The sequence below is a fragment of the Pelodiscus sinensis genome, chromosome 28 (assembly GCF_049634645.1).
Source record: "Pelodiscus sinensis isolate JC-2024 chromosome 28, ASM4963464v1, whole genome shotgun sequence".
Classification (NCBI taxonomy): domain Eukaryota; kingdom Metazoa; phylum Chordata; order Testudines; family Trionychidae; genus Pelodiscus; species Pelodiscus sinensis.
Window position 1 is genome coordinate 9,429,429 of NC_134738.1, and position 18,571 is coordinate 9,447,999.

The 18,571-nt window shown below is 48.0% G+C and overlaps 1 protein-coding gene across 4 annotated transcripts in view; it reads right to left on the bottom strand.

The window, feature by feature from the left end:
* DOCK5 (dedicator of cytokinesis 5) overlaps window positions 1-18,571 on the bottom strand; it is a 183,901-nt gene that overhangs the window by 17,615 nt on the left and 147,715 nt on the right. For 3 of the 4 annotated variants that reach the window (XM_075910678.1, XM_075910679.1, XM_006114193.4), the window contains 8 exons: window positions 15,189-15,270; window positions 13,965-14,049; window positions 12,584-12,670; window positions 11,235-11,411; window positions 6,923-7,006; window positions 5,155-5,292; window positions 4,869-5,035; window positions 2,520-2,697 (listed from right to left, as the gene is read on the bottom strand). In XM_075910678.1, coding sequence (XP_075766793.1) covers window positions 2,520-2,697; window positions 4,869-5,035; window positions 5,155-5,292; window positions 6,923-7,006; window positions 11,235-11,411; window positions 12,584-12,670; window positions 13,965-14,049; window positions 15,189-15,270 — 998 coding nt within the window. Of the gene's footprint in view, window positions 1-2,519; window positions 2,698-4,868; window positions 5,036-5,154; window positions 5,293-6,922; window positions 7,007-11,234; window positions 11,412-12,583; window positions 12,671-13,964; window positions 14,050-15,188; window positions 15,271-18,571 lie in introns of those variants that run through there. The other variant, XR_012897943.1, reaches the window with a different exon arrangement.

Sequence of the window (18,571 nt, forward strand, 5' to 3'; positions counted from 1 at the left end):
ATAGGTGCTTGTAGACTATTTGTTTTTCTTGTTACATTCCAGCTCAGCTTTCCCCTTGATATTTTTATACCCACTACCTCTTCTTGTTTCTCCCCCCACCCCCGCCCTATTTATTTTAGTTCTGGACATCCAACACTCCGGTTATCTGAAGAAGTGGGCTGTGCCCACAAAAGCTCATGATACCATCTACATGTTTTATTAGTCTTTAAAGTGCTACCAGACTATTTGTTGTTTTGTAAGTTTATCCTGTACAGACTAACTCGGCTACCCCCCTGAAGCTTCTATGCACTATGATGCTACCACTGCTGGTCAAATTTACAGTGAGGATCTTACTAATTGGGTAGCATTGCTCACAGAAATTTCACTATATCCATTAAGGAAGGAAGAGGATTTTCATAGCAGGGAAAGAATGCAGGGTGGAAAACAGTTGCATCTGACCTAGCCATTCTATGGACACTTTTGCAAAGGGCAGCTACTGAGAGAAGGCAAAGAAAAATAGTTTAGGTAATAGGTACCAGGACCAGAAAAGACCATTTTAGTTATTCAGTACAAGAGTCTGCATTTTGCAGAACCAATCTCTCTTTCTCCAGCGAAGGAAGTGAGAGTTTAGCTGAAGGCGTTTGGAACTTGAGAGAATTAGATCCAATTTCGACCATGCCACAAACTCCCGACGTGGTCTTGGTCAACTCCCTTTGCCTCTGACTAAGATTTTCAAAGGAGCCTAAGGACGTTAGACATCCAGATTGGGAGTTGGGTGCCTAATTCTCTTAGTCTTCTTTGAAAACTTCAGCCTTTTTGCCTCAGTTGGCCTTCTATGAAATGGGGAAAATGATATCTGTGTTGCCTCACAGGGATACTAGAGAGGAATATTCAATAATGGTTATAAGATGCTCAAATACTGCACAGATGGGGGTTGGAGGAGTATCTAGATAGAAAGACTATTATCTTATTTAACCCACTCGACTTTCTGTGGTGCTGGGGGCTTAGACAGCTCCTTTCAGAGAGTCTGCCCCTACGCTGTTCCTAAGGATGTGTCTAGACTACAGGGTTTTCTCGACAAAAGTGGACTTTTGTCGACAAAGCTATACCTGCGTCTATACTACCGCCGAGTTCTGTTGACAGTAAGTTGACAGAACGTGGCAGTTTTGTCAACGGTGGTAAACATTACTCTACGAGGAATAACGCCATTTTTCGACAGAGTTATGTTGGAAAAAGGCGCTATTGCATCCACACTGCTTTTTCAAAAGTGAGCATCTAGACTCTCTGTCAAAAAAGCGGCTTCTTTTGCTGACAGAACTGGCTGTCGTCTAGACGTTCTTTTTCAACAGAGGCTTTGTTGACAGTATCTGTTGACAAAGCCTCTGTCGACAAAAGCCTGTCGTCCAGATGTACCCTTATGGTTAAACATTGCTCCTTCCAACAGCTAAATCATCACTGTAATTTGGCACAGATGCTGAAAATTCAGCATGTTCTGGTCAGTTTCTAGATGACACTTCACGACTGATCAGGACAGCCAGAGGCTCTGAGGCCATGAAGTGTTCATTCTAATGGTCAAATGTACGTACCTACCTTTGGACTTTATCTCCCCTCCCTCCATTACCATAATATCTGCATGCCTCATAGTCTTTAATGTATTTATCCTCACAACAATCCTTGTGAAGTAGGAAGTCCTGTTACCTTTATTACCAAGATGGGAAACTGAGACAGAATGCGGTGCCAAATTATTAAGGTATTTAAGGCTCTTAATTTCCACTAAATCAATACGAGTAAGGCACCCAAACACCTTTAATATTGAGGTGCTAAGCGACTTGCCCAAGGTCACAGATCTGTAGTGGAGCAGCTTGCTTTGTCAAAAGCCCTAGTGTCTTGACCATGGATCATCCCTTCTCAATTCCTAAATCTCAGGCCAGATCCTCAGCTACTGTACATTTGACTTCAATGGAGCCCTGCTGATTTACATCTGTTGAGGATCTGGTCCTCTTAAGTGGCTAGATAGCTGCTGCCTGTTTGAATATCGAGGGCTCAATCCTGCAAGGTGCTGAGTGCTTGAAGCTGTTCTAGGTGTCAGAGAGGCGAGGGTGCTGGAACTTCTACGCCTTAGGCTGCAAGTTTCCACTTTAAATCAAATTGCATTGTGGCTCCTGACAAGAGTTTTCCAAATAAAAGGCACGCAATTACTGAGGCCTTTACCAGACAATCGATGCTTTGGAGATCGATCTTCCAGGGTTTGATTTAGTGGGTCTAGTAAGGACCTTCTAAATCGAACACAGAGGGTGCCCCCATCAATTCCATACACTTTGGAGATCTTGCCCCAGAAAATCAATGTAAGGTACATTGACTCCAGCGATGCAGTTCTTGTAGCTGGAGTTGCGTATCTTACATTGATTTCTCCCCCAGTGTAGACCTTGCCTCAGACGACCAGGGCCTTTGGTATTCAAACCCCTCCCAGTGTTTAGTGAAGATCCTAATGACAACCAAACCAACACTGTGCAAGTTATGTCTATGACTATTATTTTTACCATTTTGGAAGTCAGTTCGGCTTCTGGCTCCTTCTCCACAATCACCTGAGACTTGCTAACACTCCGATCCTTCCGCTTGAATTTGTTAATCCGGTTATCGGGGTCTTCTTTGGCAGGCAGCTCTTCAGCCTTGGAAGCTGATGACATCCTTCTCTCCAAGAGAGGCTCGAGAATGGATCTGCAGCCCACGCCGAGCAACCGAAACAAAGGAAGAAGCATTAGTCCTCTAGTGAGACGGCTCTCAGAGGCTCTGTAGTGCGCAAAAGTGAGTTATAGCCTCACAAGGCTTTCAAAGGGACTTGTATGTGTAAGTTAGACAGGCACTTTTGAAATAGCTTCCAAAGGACACTGATTATGCAATGAAGGAAGTGTCATGCAATGAATACAGGGCGCTGATCTGAGTGTTTTTGCCACCGGTGACTGTCACCGGTCACAAGTCACCTCGGCCCTGTGGTAACTACAGTAACGTCAGGGAAGGACAGCAATTCCACTCCGTACCATTTCCGAGTTGGCACCATTTGAACCATGTAGCTCTCTGCAAGCCGCAATTTGGGAACCACTGAACTACGTGACCTCATAGGATATTTATCTCTCTGTCTTCTAGGGCAGTGGTCTTCAGACCCAGGGTCGTGACCCAGTGCTGGGAGGTGGGATGTCGGGCGCTGGATCTCGTTGCTTCGGGGGATCAGGTGAGCAGTGGGGCAGGGCTAAGGCAACTCCCTGCCTGTCTTGGCACCACAGAAGTGGCCAGCAACAGGCCTGGTTGACAAGCACACAGGGCTTCATGCACTGCCCCTGCCCTGAGCACTAGCTCCGCACTCTCATTAGCTAGAACCTGCTGCCGGCTGCTTCTGGGCACTAGGGATGTTAAGTATCAGTTAACTGAATAGTCGATTAACCTCATCAATTATTATTGGTTACTCGACTATTCTATAGTCCCTGGAGCAGGACTAGCAGCCAGTGCACTCCAGCCCCACTCCTGAGGAGCCCTCTGTCACTCTGTGCTGCTGCCTCTGTATCAGAGGCAGCAGTGCAGGGTGGCAGGCGGGAGCTGGTCCACCAAAGGAGCCAGTTTAAAAAACAGCTCCCCTCATGGACCGGCTGCCTGTCGCCCCGTGCTTCTACCTCTGGTACAGAGGCAGCACCATGAGGTGGCAACAGCCCCTGTCCGGGGGTGGGGTGGGGTGGGGTGGGGTCTGAGCTCCCCGAACCAGTATGAGCTGGAAGTGAGCTGGGCTGCCTGCCCACCTAGCTCCTAATACACTTTAAATGCAGAGCTGCAACAGGGGTAGTTCCCAGACCTGGTGCGAGCTGGGTTGCTGGCCAGCCTGCTAAAAAATTTACTGGCAGGTGGAGGGGGAATGCATGTACAGGCAGTCCCCGGGTTATGTACAAGATAGGGACTGTAGGTTTGTTCTTAAGTTGAATTTGTATGTAAGTCAGAACTGGTACATATTGTAGGGGAAACTCTAGTCAAACATTTCTCCAGAGCTCAGTTTTATTCTCCCACACCTCACTTCCCTCAGTCCTTTATTCTCAAGCTGAGGTGTCTGCTGAGAAAAGCCGCTCCGCGCCTCCCTGGTCTGCTGGGGGGGCACTAGCTTTGCGCCTCCCTGGTCTGCTGGGGGGAAGCAGCTAGAGCGGGGTTGCCTCACCCCGTTTGTAAGTAGGGATCCGATGTAAGTCAGATCCATGTAACCCGGGGACTGCCTGTAGTCTATAGCATTAACTTACAGCTTTTGTATATGTTAACTGATTACACTATTCCATCCCTACTGGGCACAGTAGGGTCTGCAGTGCCAGGAGAGGCAGGAAGCTGCCTTAGCACCAACTCTGGCCCCTTCCCACCAAACCTGAAGCTCTCATCCTCCGTCATACTCCGGAACCCACACTTTAGTCAAGTTCTGTTGGGTTGTGGACATCAACAATTTCCGTCATCTGGGTCATGATGAAAAAAGCTTGAAAACCACTGTGCTAGGGTGCAGTGATTCTCTTAGGAGACCAGAAATGCTGCGGGTTTCACTAAAACATATTATCCACATGGTTTGGCAGCATAGTAGATGGGGTGCTAGACAGGGACTCGGGCGACGTGGGTTCAATTACCAACTCTTCTGCTGGGTGACTTTGGATAAGTCACCCCTGCCTCAGTTTCTCCATCCTAAAGCTCTTTGGGATCTGAGAAAAAGTGCTTTGTAAGAACTAAGGATTATTATTTGCTGGTGACAGTAAACTTCATTTTAAAAGCAAAAGGATGTTACAGAGACACATCCCTTGCAGAGGCAAGATTAAAATAACCTCCAAGAGCAAAAGAGATTCCCACTCCCCATACACAAAGGGACAGTCACTGACCCGTCAGATCCTGGCCTGGAGGAGGTGCTGTCAGACGAGGTGGAGGATGTAGATACCACAGAGGAAGTCACAGAGGTGATAGACAGCCGCCTCAGCGTGGAGGACATGATGTAGGGTAATACCACGGAGCCCGATCTGCTCTGCTTTCTCTCTGTCAGGGAGGGAGGCTGCAGACAGTATGAAATAAGAGCTGGGAAATGCTATTCACAAGAGAAAGGTGGTTTTGCGGGGGGGAAGGGGGAAGGGTTCTTTAAGATGCTGCACTAAACAAACAAGCCACGTTTACCAGAGTTATCACACCGTAGAGCTTCTCCACTTTCATCTTCAGCTCCTTGAAGCAGGTTGTCAGCCTGTCATGCAGAGGCTTTAGCTGCTCAGTCAGTTTCGCACCGTGAATCCTAATCCCCTCAGCCAGCAAAGGCATCTAAAAGAAGGAGCAACATACGATGACACCCAGCCTGCTATGAAAGAGAAAAAATACAAACAAAAGTAAAGCATCAACTCCCATGCTCCAGAGTGCAAGCGGACTGCTGCAGGGGTCAGGAAGGCGTTTCACCTCCACTCCGCTTATGTTCACACTGTATTGCACGCAGAGAGCTGGGGGAACGGAAAGTGTGGGGAGAGTCCACCAGCTCCAAAGCAACAGAACTGTAAAGCGGCTTTAACCGGGCTCCATTCCGTGGAAATATACGGGAACAGGCTGATAATCTACGGCCGTGGTTTCATTACAATGTCGTTATTGATTGTCATTGTTACAGTACTGTGCAGGACAGCGTGTGTGACTTTTTAACAGCCAGAATTACGAAAAAAAGTGGGGTAGAGAATCATAGAATCATAGGACTGGAAGGGACCTCAAGAGGTCATCGAGTCCAGCCCCCCGCCCTCAAGGCAGGACCAAGCTCCACCTACACCATCCCTGACAGATGTCTATCTAACCTGTTCTTAAATATCTCCAGAGAGGGAGATTCCACCACCTCCCTTGGCAATTTATTCCAATATTTGACCACCCTGACAGTTAGGAATTTTTTCCTAATGTCCAATCTAAACCTCCCCTGCTGCACTTTAAGCCCATTACTCCTTGTCCTGTCCTCAGAAACCAAGAGGAACAAATTTTCTCCTTCCTCCTTGTGACACCCTTTTAGATATTTGAAAACCGCTATCATGTCCCCCCTTAATCTTCTTTTTTCCAAACTAAACAAGCCCAGTTCATGAAGCCTGGCTTCATAGGTCATGTTCTCTAGACCTTTAATCATTCTTGTCGCTCTTCTCTGTACCCTTTCCAATTTCTCCACATCTTTCTTGAAATGTGGCGCCCAGAAGAGAGACAATCACAGAAAGGGGAAAAAGTGATGAGCAACTCTTTGGTATAATGAGTGCTGCATATTCCAGAAAAGCATTATAATCCTGTTCAGAGGAAAAAGAAAGAAGAACATTTTCTAGGAAGAATACTTCATCATTTTTCATCTACAGGTTGGACCTTCTTGGTCTGACACTCTCAGAATCTGACCAGTCTTGAATGAGGGAGTTTGCTGGACCAGGGACAGTCCATTCTGGCCCTTCTGCTGCTGGCCTCTTCTCCCAGGGGCCGCCCACCGCCTGATTTGGCACCCCCCCATGGCTGCTGCCAAACCCAGCCACTGCGCTCTGGACCTTCGGCCTGCCTGGACCACAGGCATTGCCGGGCCAGGGTCCCAGACCAGAGAGGTTCAACCTGTAGTTTTAAAATTCAGCTCTGACCCATTTCAATTGATTTGTATATCATTTATAACATTTATATTCTGTGCTCTGTTGACTGGACTGGATGCACAGGGGTTCGTGGGCCAAGCAACGTGGTTCTAACCAAGCTACACTTCCACTGGGGTGGACAGGAGATTAGCCTGGGTCATCATGCAACTGCAGTGTTTTGCACCACTAGACAATCTCATGGTACTTTTTAAAATAAGGGAGTCTTGGGTGGCATTGCAACTGTGTTCTTACAACACTTCTCTTCTTTGTGTTGCACAATATTTTTATTTTGGAACAACCATCCATCTCTCACACATATAATACAGTACCTGTAAAGCAATTAATTGCTGAAGTAGTTCAATTTTATCTTGTTCTTCAGGATGTTCTTGGATATACTTCTCTGTGAAAAAGGCCTGAAAGGAAAAAGGAAACCAGAAGACATAAACATATTGTATTTTCATGCTAGCTGCTTTTATCCTAAAGAACACCAATGATCTGTTTCAGACCAACAAGTTTAAGATACAGTCTTTGCCCTTACTGAAATACTTTCAGTAAGACTCTCAGGTCTCTGAACTAGTGGGGTCCGATATTACAGTTGCTATCATTTTCTTTTCTTTTTTTAAAAAAAGGAGCTAAGATTTTTCTTACAGTTTGATAAAACCAAAGATTTTCCCCCCTCAAGTGTTTTGACATTTTTTTTCTCCATCGAAATCTGATCTAGCTCAAACTATCTGGTTGACCTTTTGATTTTCAAAATTTCAGTGGGAAAAATAAAAAGGTAAAACATTAGCACAAAACTGTCAGACTTTCCCCCTTTCCTCCCCCCTAGGCATATGAATGTCCAGAATAACCTTAATTCACAGAACCTACCACTGCCCAAAAGGCAAAATACTCCAGAACAATTACAGATTCCTCACCTCAATAACAAAGCAAACAGGGCCGTCCTTGGCAGCATACCAGTTGCCTAGGGCCCCTGAAAATTTGGGGTACTACTGGGTCATAAGGTCCACCCACCTGCCTCTTCCTATCCCTGTTCTGTGGCTCTGCTTCCTCTGGAGAGGATCTAGTTAAAATGAAAAAGCCTGCCAGGCCTATTAGCAGTCATTGAACCTGGGAAAGAGCCAGTCAAGAGGTAATGAAGCTTTTTAAGAGGCATTTGCCAACCCAGGTACATCCTCTCACTTTTTGAATTTACTGTGTTAGTCGACAGAACCTTAGTTTAAAATATGCTTTAAAAATATTTAATTGGTGTCTTGCACCTCTAAAAAATCCCCCCCGCCCGGCTGCCATCAGGCATAAGGGCACCAGTGTAATAGTTCTGGTTGAACCTCTGTAATCCAGGACTCTCTGGTCAGGCAACATCCGTTGTCCGGCAGGACCACAGATGTGCCAGGACCAGATTGCCCTGGTGGAGGGCTGCTGGCTGGGCTTGCCACAGCTAGCTGCCAGTATCCCCGCATCTGGGTAGCCCAGCATGCCACGGCAGGGCTGTCCCTGGTGGGGCCAGGAGCTCAGTGTGCCATAGCGGGGCTGCCTGGTGAGGCCAGGAGCCTGGCGCGCAGAGAGCTGGGTTGTCCAGCATAGCTGTGACGTCGCGTCGGGGTTCCCCCGCCTCCTGCACCCCCGTAGTGGCACGAACAGACTCCAGCAGTAGAACAGAGGGAGTTTATTGCTCCTCCAGGATACAGCACAGCACAGATGGGATCTGGTTCCAGGGCAGGCCTAGGATGCCTCAGCCGCCCTTGAGATGGGGGAGCCTGGGCCCTTAAATCCCAGCACCCTTGCTCAGGCTGCTTCCTCCATGATTCCAGACAGCAACTACTCAACTCTCTTCCAGACCTGCCCCCCCACTCAGGTGCAGGTCTCCACCCTCCTTCCTTTGTCTCCCTCCCTGGGAGGCTGAGCCTGGGTGTCTGGGTTAATACACAGTTGGGAGAGTCAGTGAGAATCTCCCATCCCAGCGCAGGGGGACCCCGGGTGACAGAGAAGACAGCCCCCCCACTATGCCACAATAGCAAGGAAGGAGGGGACCAGCAGGGCAGCGAAGCTGGCGGCAAGGGGGAGTCAGCCAGGAGGCTGGCCCAGGGCTGCAGGGAGTCCGTAGCAAGGGTGCCAGATTTCCCCTGGCCCGGCAAAATCCCTCATCCAGGAGTGGTCAGGTCCCGAGGGTGCGGGACAAGGGAGGTCCAACCTGTACTAAAGATGGCCCTGACAGTAAACACCTCTAACTCAAGCTTTAACCAGACGCTGAAGCTAATGGGATCTAAGAACATGTTAAAAGTTAAGCATGTTCTTACGTCGTTTCCTGATTTGGATCCTTAACTCAGGACTAAAACCCCACCAATTTACGGTTTTTGTGACATTTTATCGTTCAAGCCTTTCACAATCCCGGTTCATAGGAGAAGTCATTTCTAACAACATTTTCTAGGTAAAATATTAGTTGGCTTTCCATCCGCTTTTAAACAGGGTTTCTATGTCCTGGGTGTTTGTGGGCTGATGGAGTAAGGTTCTTTAAGGCCTCTCACTGAGGTCAACAGCTGGGTAGCCTGTCAAAAAACCGCAGGGCTGGGCCCAAAGTATTTTTCTGAGAAGAGTTTAATTATTATTAGAAGAAAGGCCGCCCATGGTACAATGAAGATGTTTTGGCTTCTAGCTACAACGAAACAATGAAAGCTCAGGATTCAGGCTGCTCACAAAAGCCAAACTCTCTCTCAGCTGATCCTCAGTCAAGGTAGGAAAACATGAACCAGCTGTGAGTGTTTCCAGCTGTGGTAACAAATACTTAGCGTTTCCTTGTTTCAAATGCTTTCCTATTTTCACGAGTCTAAACGTCACGCCAACTTTAATTCATTAACGGGAAAATGCTTCACCAAATTCATCCCTGGGAGGAGTGTGGAATCTCTCTGGAATAAGGGAATTTACACCGGGGTTCAATGTGACCCAAGTTCCTTTAATGTTTGTACTTCATTTAGTTGGACCCCAACACATTGTAAAAAATCAAACCTGTTTCTAGCCCCACACACTGAAACTATGAAAACAACTATCCCACTTTGTGCCAGCGATGGTGTTATTCAGGACTCTGCAACGTAATTAGAGGCGGGGGGAATAAATGTCTTCAGCACAACCTCATTAAGAAGGGAGACATATGCCAAAAAAAAGCACAAACAGTGAAGGGACAGATTGTGTTTTCATTCGGATTCAACTGTTCTCTGCTGTCAACACTATCAAGGCAAAACATATAGACAGCTAGACAGTGATTATAGAAAACAGCCCGTCTTCCTAGAATCACTTTGCATTATTAAAACTGACACACAAATCAATTTACTTTTCTCTAGCACAGGCTAGGTCTAACTCTACAAGTGCTTCCGCATCGCGGCTACGGCTACATTGCTGCAGCGTCGATACTTTTTGTGTCGACTGAAGAGGTTTTCCCATTGACACAACTAACCCAGCTCTTCAGAAGGTGGTAGCTAAGTTGATGAAAGAAATCTTTCTGCCACCTTCGCTGTGTCTATACCAACAGTTAGGCCGACTTAATTATGGCATGACGTTTTTCATGGCCCTGCAAACCACAGCCGAGTAAACCTACTTTTTGAAAGTAGATCTATACCACCCACACGTTGTTGGCCTCCATTAACATAGCACCTCACGATCTTTTGGGTAATACTCTCAGAGGGGGAGCTGTGTGGTTCTGTACCTGAAAAACTTAAAAAATACAAATGGTCCTGCAGCAGCTTAGAGACTAACAAAACACGTAGATAGTATCATAAGCTTTCGTGGGCACAACCCACTTCTTCAGATGAATGGAGCAAGAGGTCCAGAGGTACAAACAACAAGCAGAAAGAGAGGGGGGATGGGGAGGGCAAGAGAAGAAAAGAAATCGTGTCAATTTAGCTTCACTTAGCATGGACATGCTAATTGACAAGATTTTTTTTTCTTCTCTTTCCCTCCCATCTTCCCTCTCTTTCTGCTTTTTATTTGTACTTCTGGACCTTCTGCTTTATTCATCTGAAGAAGTGGGCTGTGCCCACAAAAGCTCATGATACCATCTACATTTTTTGTTGTCCTGCAGCACCTTAGAAACTCTGTTGTTGTTGTTTATGTTTTATCTTTTGTGTATTTAGCCACGCAGCATCCTGCAATGTAGGGGAGTGGTGTTGTTCCCATTATACAGATGGAGAACTGAGGCATGGTTACAGGATTTGCCCAAATTTGTGGCAGACCAGGGAACTGAGCCCATTTCTCTCAGTTCCCAATCTAGCACCTTAACCACTGGACCATCCTTCCTCTGTTTTGATCTTACCATTGTTCTTAAAAACTAAACAGATCAGAACAATGGCCAGCCAGAGAGAAGGGAAGTATTACAGCATCATCATCTTACACTAGGCACTGAGAGAGCTGAGGGACAGATTTTTAAATGCTACTTCGCACCCACTGATGGCTGCGAGCTGCATAGGTGCTTTTGGAAGTCCCGTTAGGCAATTAAATACCTTTAAACATCTGGCTGAGAGTGACTAGGTCTGTGTAATGGGTAGGAATTGAACCCAGAGGCCCGGTTCACTGTTTTACCCACAAGACCATCCTTCCATTGTGAAGTCAACACCCTGGACGAGAGCTGAGCCCTAAACGGGGCCAGCTGACCTTTTCATAGTTGGTGTAGCCCCCCATGACGGCGGGGTCCACGATGCCGTTCAGCAGCATGGAGAGGGGGTGCACAGGCAGGCTCCGGTCCCAGGCGTGCTGCTGGACGCTGTTGCTGATTCGCTCGTTGGTTAGCTCCATGGTTTCGATGGCGTTCTGCAAGGGGCTGATCTCCTCCTGCACGGAAACGAAGAGGAGATGGAGAAATCCCCCGCCGACTCTTTTTGAACGCAAGGTTGAGAATCTCCCACTACCCTGCCCTGGAGTTCTAGCACCTCCGAGCGCCAGGCTGGGCCTCGACCCAAAACCTGGGGAGGAGCCACGCCGAACAAAGGATTCCGAGGGGTTTCCTGCTCTGATTCTGCTGCCAGAATGGGCAATTGGTGCCAAGTACCACTGCCCCTCCAGCCCTGCACCTTCCTAGGTGGGCCCCACGGCTGGTGGGAATCATAGAATCATGGGGCTGGCAGAGAATCAGGGGGTCATTGAGTCCAGCCCCCTGCCCAAAGCAGGAGAGCAGAGATAAGTCATTCAATGACTCATTTCCTGCTGCTCGGATGCGCCTGCCAGGCAGGGCGATGAGAATCAGGCTGCGTGCGTCGCTATGGCTGGAGGGGGAGATTAGGTGGCAGCTCCCCAACTCACCCTGTGGGATCAATGCCAGGGTACGTCGGGCGGGAAGGGGGATTAAGGCCTTGTGCTCTCAAGTCCGCCCAGAATCCCGGAGCCCCAAAAGAGCTGGAGCCCCCCACAACGGCACCCTCTCCCCTGCCCTCTGTAGCTGCTGACCTGCCAGAGAACCGAATGCGTGAGAACACGCACTGAAGCGACAGGCATGTTGAAGAACAGCCCAAAACATGATACACACGATTCATACATTCTCGTCTCAGGGCCCCTGTCACTGTAGCTTTAAGCAAGTCAGTCTCTCATGCCACTAAGCGGCAGAACACTGGGACAAATGCAGCACAGAACTTAAGCGTGTGCTCAACTCAAGGCACTTACTTAAATCCCCACGAGTTCAATGGGACCTAAGCGTCCACAGAGTGAACTGGGCCTTGCTGTGCTGCTCCATGGGTTTGGAACTAGGCGCGTTGCCATAGCGCTGTGCAATTAACCCCAGACTTATTTTTTGTGGGGTTCCTGGCTGCACTGTTCAAACAGCCAGATGCATTAGTGAAGGAGGTGCGGGGGGCGCCGTCCTCTGAAACATGAGTTATTAGCCATTGCTGGAGTCAGCAGATCAAACACGATGGGCCACGGGTCAGCTCCAGCCTGGCAAAAGCCCAAATGCTGCCCAAATGTTGCAACGTAAAGCCCTTTACTGGGATCCATCTCTTCAAAAGACTCACCGTCGTAACCTGCTTGACTTCAAACCACTTGAGGATGCCGGGGAACACATAGGCGGTGGTGTAGGTCGTTCGTTCGATCCACATCGTCTGCCGAGGGGATTGAAAAGGCAAAGTTATAAGGAAAACACGGCGATTCAACTCCCACGTGTCGTAGGGCTCAAGGCCAGGCGCTCAGCACCGCTAACCAGACTCCTCCACCTCGCTAGACTGATTTCATGATTTAATCACAACAGGTCGGCAACTGAGGCCAAACCCAGGCCTCTCAGCAGCTTCCTCCCCTTAAAGCTAATGAAGTAAGCAACAGTAGGTTGTTATCCTCTAGGGGGACCAGCCCCTGGAGGGGAAAACACCACATATAGGCAGCGGGCTCCATTGTGCATAGACACTACATCGCTGCAAGAGCTCTTCTTGGCAGCCATGAAGACAGCCACAAACTAGGGATGTTAAGGACTAGTCGATTCCTCCCTCCCCTTGCTGTCTCGATCAGATAAAGGCAGCAAAGGGGGAGAAGTGGGAGTACTTCAAAGGGGCAGAACTGCACAGCTGAGCCCGGGATCAACTGTGTGGCACTGGAGCACATGGAGCCCAGGGTCAGTGGGGGACCCCCCAGCTGATTCCGGGCTCCAGCGCAGCATTTCCGCGTGCAGTTCCCCGCTGACCCCGGGCTCCGTGCTTCGCTGCCGCTTCGAAAGGCACAAAAGCCCCTGCTGGGGACTCTTGTACATTTTAAAGCAGGCACGCCTGCCTGCAGCCTGGAGTCAGCAGGACTTCCCGCTGGTCCCGGGCTGCAGGCAGAGTTCCGCATTCCTCCTTTGAAATGTACAAGAGCCCCAGAGGGGACTCTTGTACATTTCAAGGGAGGAATGTGGAAGTGCCTATCGACTAGTCGATACTCGACTAGTAAAATAACCGACAGTTAACATCCCTAATACAAACATGCAGGCTCCATAAACTAGTGAATTTCCCACTTCTATCGCTGGAGTCAATCTGAAGAGCCGTGGTTGTTACAAATGCTTTCTGAGTTTGATGCCGGAGAGAGTCCAGCCCATCACACAGTTGCACGCCACAGGGACGCTGCTGGAAAGACCCATCTTAGACAACTGGGTGAGAGAATTCCAAGCAGCAGGACCCCCCCGCTGCAGATCAGTTCAGAATATCAGGCCCTACTCTTGGTTCTTCCCATATTTAAATAATAAAATCCCATGGCGACTGCTGGGATGCCGTATCTAGATCTGTTGAATTTCACATCGCTGTTTGGAGCCCAGCAAGGTCCCAAGGTGACAGGGACCTTTGCAATGAAGAAAAAGGCGACTCACGAAAGAGAAGTTCCTCCACTGCTTGAGAGAATCGAGGCGTTTTGAACAGAAAGTGAAGGACTCACCGCAAATTCGTTCTCTGGATCTTTTTCTCCTTTCCTGAATGGCCGGGAATATGTGAACTGCTGCACCTCATTGGCTCTATAGTAGCTAAGGAAGGACACAGTCAAGAGTGGGTTTTCTCTTCCTCTTTTTGTTCTTTTCCACACCTATGTTGTTTCTCAACTATATAATAATCTTGGTGCTTTGGGGTATGTCTAGACTACAGGCTTTTTTCAACAGAGGCTTTGTTGACAGATCGCGGCAGTAGTGTAGACACAGGTATAGTTTTGTCAACAAAAGTCCACTTTTGTCGATAAAACTCTGTAGTCTAGACAACTTATCCTCCAAGATGAATGTCACTGAGTACCACACGAGTTCCTATAGGAAACCAAGACCTCAGTTGTGGCCCCAACATTGTCTAACAATTTATTTCCCCTCTGTAGGCTGCAGAAAACCATGTTCTGCCCTTCTCTTAAGCCGAGGGGAGATGAAGATCAAGTCATGAATACCCTTTACTCTGCCCTGCAATGCCACTGCTGGACTGGGAGATTAGGTAGCAGCTCTCCCCACCAGGTGGGCCCTGCTGCCAAGGTGGGGGTGGCAGATCAGGATGTCCTGTGCCTATCAGGTTTAAAAATGTAAAAAAAAAAAAAATGTTAAAAAATATTAACCGATAGAAATGCCACTGGTTGCACGGTTAAATCAGCCCTTGCTGGCTCCCAGCCCCCACTGGCTCCCTAGCAGAGTTTCAATGGTAACAGGAACCAATACGCATCAGCTTTTTGATCAACTGATTAAACTCTTACATCTCTATTTAAAACATGGGCTCTTACATGTTTGTAAACACAATTTTCTGGCCTGTGGGGGCAGGAACCGCCCCACACCTATGTTGTATCACAACTATATAATAATCTCGGTTCTTTGGAGTCCCCACTCATCCTGCAGGATGAACACCATTGAGTACCACTGAGTTCCTGTAGGAGACCAAGACCTCGCCTTGCTACAACAATTCAGCTGTGTAACCTTGGTCAAGTCACTTGAACTTTGTTTAAAACAAGAGTCGTCTTCTCCCCACATGCCTATTCTGTAAAAGGGAAACATTCTGACATCATAATCAGTGGCAATTGTGGCTTTTCAAGGTTCCCACGTGTATGTCTAGGAAAAACACAGCTCAGGTGGGCTGAATGCTGCTCTTGTTAACCCCCTTGGCTTTCCTAAGAGAGAACAAGGAAAGGAAAGGAAGTTACTTTAAAATCTGCTCCGGAACAGGCTTGTCTTTATAGTTGGGTGGCAGGTTCATCACAGGCTTCACTATAAAGCACTGCACATCTGAGCGGTTCCTGTTAAGGACGGACAACTCCAGGATCCCTGATGGGAGGATAAAAGGAAGGGACTATCCTCATTTTCTTCTGTTCAGAAATCTGACACTCTCCGCTTTCCCCCTGCACTATTTGTCAGGACATTGAAAGAATGCACGATTCCTTAGCAAAACCCAGACAGACAATATCTTAGTAAGACAGAGAATATCTTATTGCCTCTCTATAAATCTATGGTAGGCCCATATCTTGAAACCTGGGTGCAGATGTGGTTGCCTCATCCCCAAAAAAGGTATCTTGGCATTGGGGGGAAAAAGTTCAGGAAAAAAAGGTAACAAATGATGAGGGGTTTGGAATGGCTGCCATAGGAGGTGAGATTAATAAGACTGGGACTTTACAGCTTGGAAAAGAGACCACTAAGCAGGGATATGACAGAGGTCTATAAAATCATGTCTGGTGTGGAGACAGTAAATAAAGAAAAGTTATTTGCTTGCGCCCATATTAAAAGAACTAGGGGTCACCAAATGAAATGAATAGGTAGCAGATTTAAAATAAAAGGAAGTTTTTCTTTGCATAATGCACAGTTAACCTGTGGAACTCCTTGCCAGAGGATGTTGTGAAGGCCAAGACTATAACAGGGTTCAAAAGAGAGCTAGATGAATTCATGGAGGATAGGTCCACCGATGGCTATTAGCCAGGATGGACAGGCGGTGTCCCTAGCCTTTGTTTCTCAGAAGCTGGGAATGGGCGGTAGGGGATGGATCATTTGATGATTTCCTGTTCTGTTCATTCCCTCTGGGGCACCTGGCATTGGCCGCTGTGGGAAGACAGGATACTGGGCTAGATGGACCTTTGGTCTGACCTAGTATGGCTGTTCTTATGTTCTTAACCCCAGTGTAACGTGTGTGCATGTCTGTCACCCTCGAAGCATTGGCTCATAGAGTATGTCTAGACTACATAGCTCTGTCGTCAGAGCCATGTAGATTAGTTTACTCGACATACCCAAATGAAGCGGCGATTTAAATAATCGCCGCTTCATTTAAATTAAAATGGCTGCCGCGCTGAGCCGATCAGCTGTTTATCGGTTCAACGCGCTAGTCTGGATGCTCCGCGGTCAACATCAAAGGCATCTGTCGACTGCCCATTATGCCTCGTGGGATGAGGTTTACCAGGGCGGTCAACAAATGCCTTTGATGTCGACTGCGGAGTGTCCAGACTAGCGCGCTGAGCCAACAAACAGCTGATCAGCTCAGCGCGGCAGCCATTTTAATTTAAATGAAGCAGCGATTATTTAAACCGCCGCTTCATTTGGGTATGTCTAGTAAACTAATCTACATGGCTCTGGCAACAGAGCCATGTAGTCTAGACATACCCATAAAGAGCACAACGGATCTTCTATTACTACTGCCAGCTAATGGAGTTTCCCTTGAGCCAGTGTTACAGACATGTGCTTTGAAGGTAGAGAATGTGTCTACATTTTGCCTGGGAGTGAGCCTCCCAGTCTGGGTAGACAGACGTGAGAGGCAGCACTTCAGTGATCATTGATAATAATTAAGACTTTTAAGCCCACCCAACCCCCTGGGCCTCTCCATCCCAAGCTGCAACTCCCACACCGTTATTTTTAGCATCGTACCTAGAGCCCTGCAAACACGAGACTGTCTAACAGGGCCGGTAGGCTCGCTCTGAGCGGAGGTGTGGGTGTACGCTGCGAGTACAGGCGTGTAGTTCCCACTCCACAGAGCTGTGTTTGGAGGGAAGGGGTGGAGGGTACCAAACTGACCTCACAATCTTGTAGTACACTGAACAGTTAGGAACCACCTCCAAGCTCTCAGCTTTGATAAAGCGACCTAACCAATGTAGGCTGGTTTTTAATCCATGAAGAGGTGTTGCCAACCCCAGTTTTTGCCCTGGGAGTTAAGATAGAGATTAAATAAATAATAGCGACGCATAGTTTTTGTTCAACATCTTTAGTAATGACCTGGATGAGGGGATTGGTTGCACCCTCAGCAAGTTTGCAGATGACACGAAGTTAGGGGGAGAGGTAGATACGCTGGAGGGCAGGGATAGAGTCCAGAATGATCTAGACAAATTGGAGGATTGGGCCAAAAGAAATCTGATGAGGTTCAACAGCGACAAATGAAGAGTCCTGCACTTGGGACAGAAGAATCCCAAGCATTGTTACAGGCTGGGGACCGACTGGCTAAGCAGCAGTTCGGCTGAAAAGGAGTAGGGTTTACAGTGGATGAGAATCGGGATATGAGTCAACAGGGTGTCCTTGTAGCCAAGAAGGCTAACGGCATCTTAGGTTGCATTTGGAGGAGCATTGCCAGCAGACCTAGATACGTGATTATTCCCCTTTATTTGGCACTGGTGAGGCCACATCTGGAGTATTGCATCCAATATAGGCCCTCCACTATAGAAAAGATGTGGACGCATTGGAGAGGGTCCAGTAGAGGGCAACCAAAATGATTAGGGGGCTGGAGAACTTGACCTATGAGGAGAGGCTGAGGGTTTTGGCCTTATTTAGTCTACAGAAGAGAAGAGTGAGGGGGGATTTGATAGCAGCCTTCAACTCCCTGAAGGGACGTTCCAGAGAAGATGGAGAGAGGCTCTCAATGGTGACAGATGGTAGAACAAGGAATCATAGGGCTGGAATGATTCAGCCTTATGGAGCAATGGTCTCAAGTGACAGTGAGGAGGTCTAGGTTGGATATTAGGAAAAACTATTTTACTAGGAGGGCGGGGAAGCACTGGGATGGGTTACCTACGGAGGGGGTGGTATCTCCATCCCTAGAGGTGTTAAAGTCCTGGATTGACAAAGCCCTGGCTGGGATGATTTAGTTGGGGTTGGTCCTGCCTTGGGCAGGGGGTTGGACTCGGTGACCTCCTGAGGTCTCTTCCAGCCCTAGGATTCTGTGATTCTATAAGTCTAGAGAAGGGCAAGATGTTAATTTACTACAGAGCGAGCGAGGATTCGGCTTCGGGTAAGAATGTTAAAGGGTCAGAAAGAAACCAGACTTTAACTATAAGAAACAAAAAGCTTGACCTGGATCTACCCACAGAATCATCAACCTCTCTGTGGTGACCGTGGGCTTGGAACACGAGTTCGGCCTGTCCTTTCAAAAGGGTTCAGTAAGAGCCAGAAACAGACCTGAACCAGATCCAAACGATGCAGCTGCTCCTTCGCAGAATGGGCCAAGCCAAAGCCCTGCATCCAAACAGCCCTGAACTTTGGGAGGAACTCACAACGGCACCCACTTTGTGTAGTTCAGGCCCACCCCTGGCCGAAAGGCAGGTGCAAACACAAACAGATG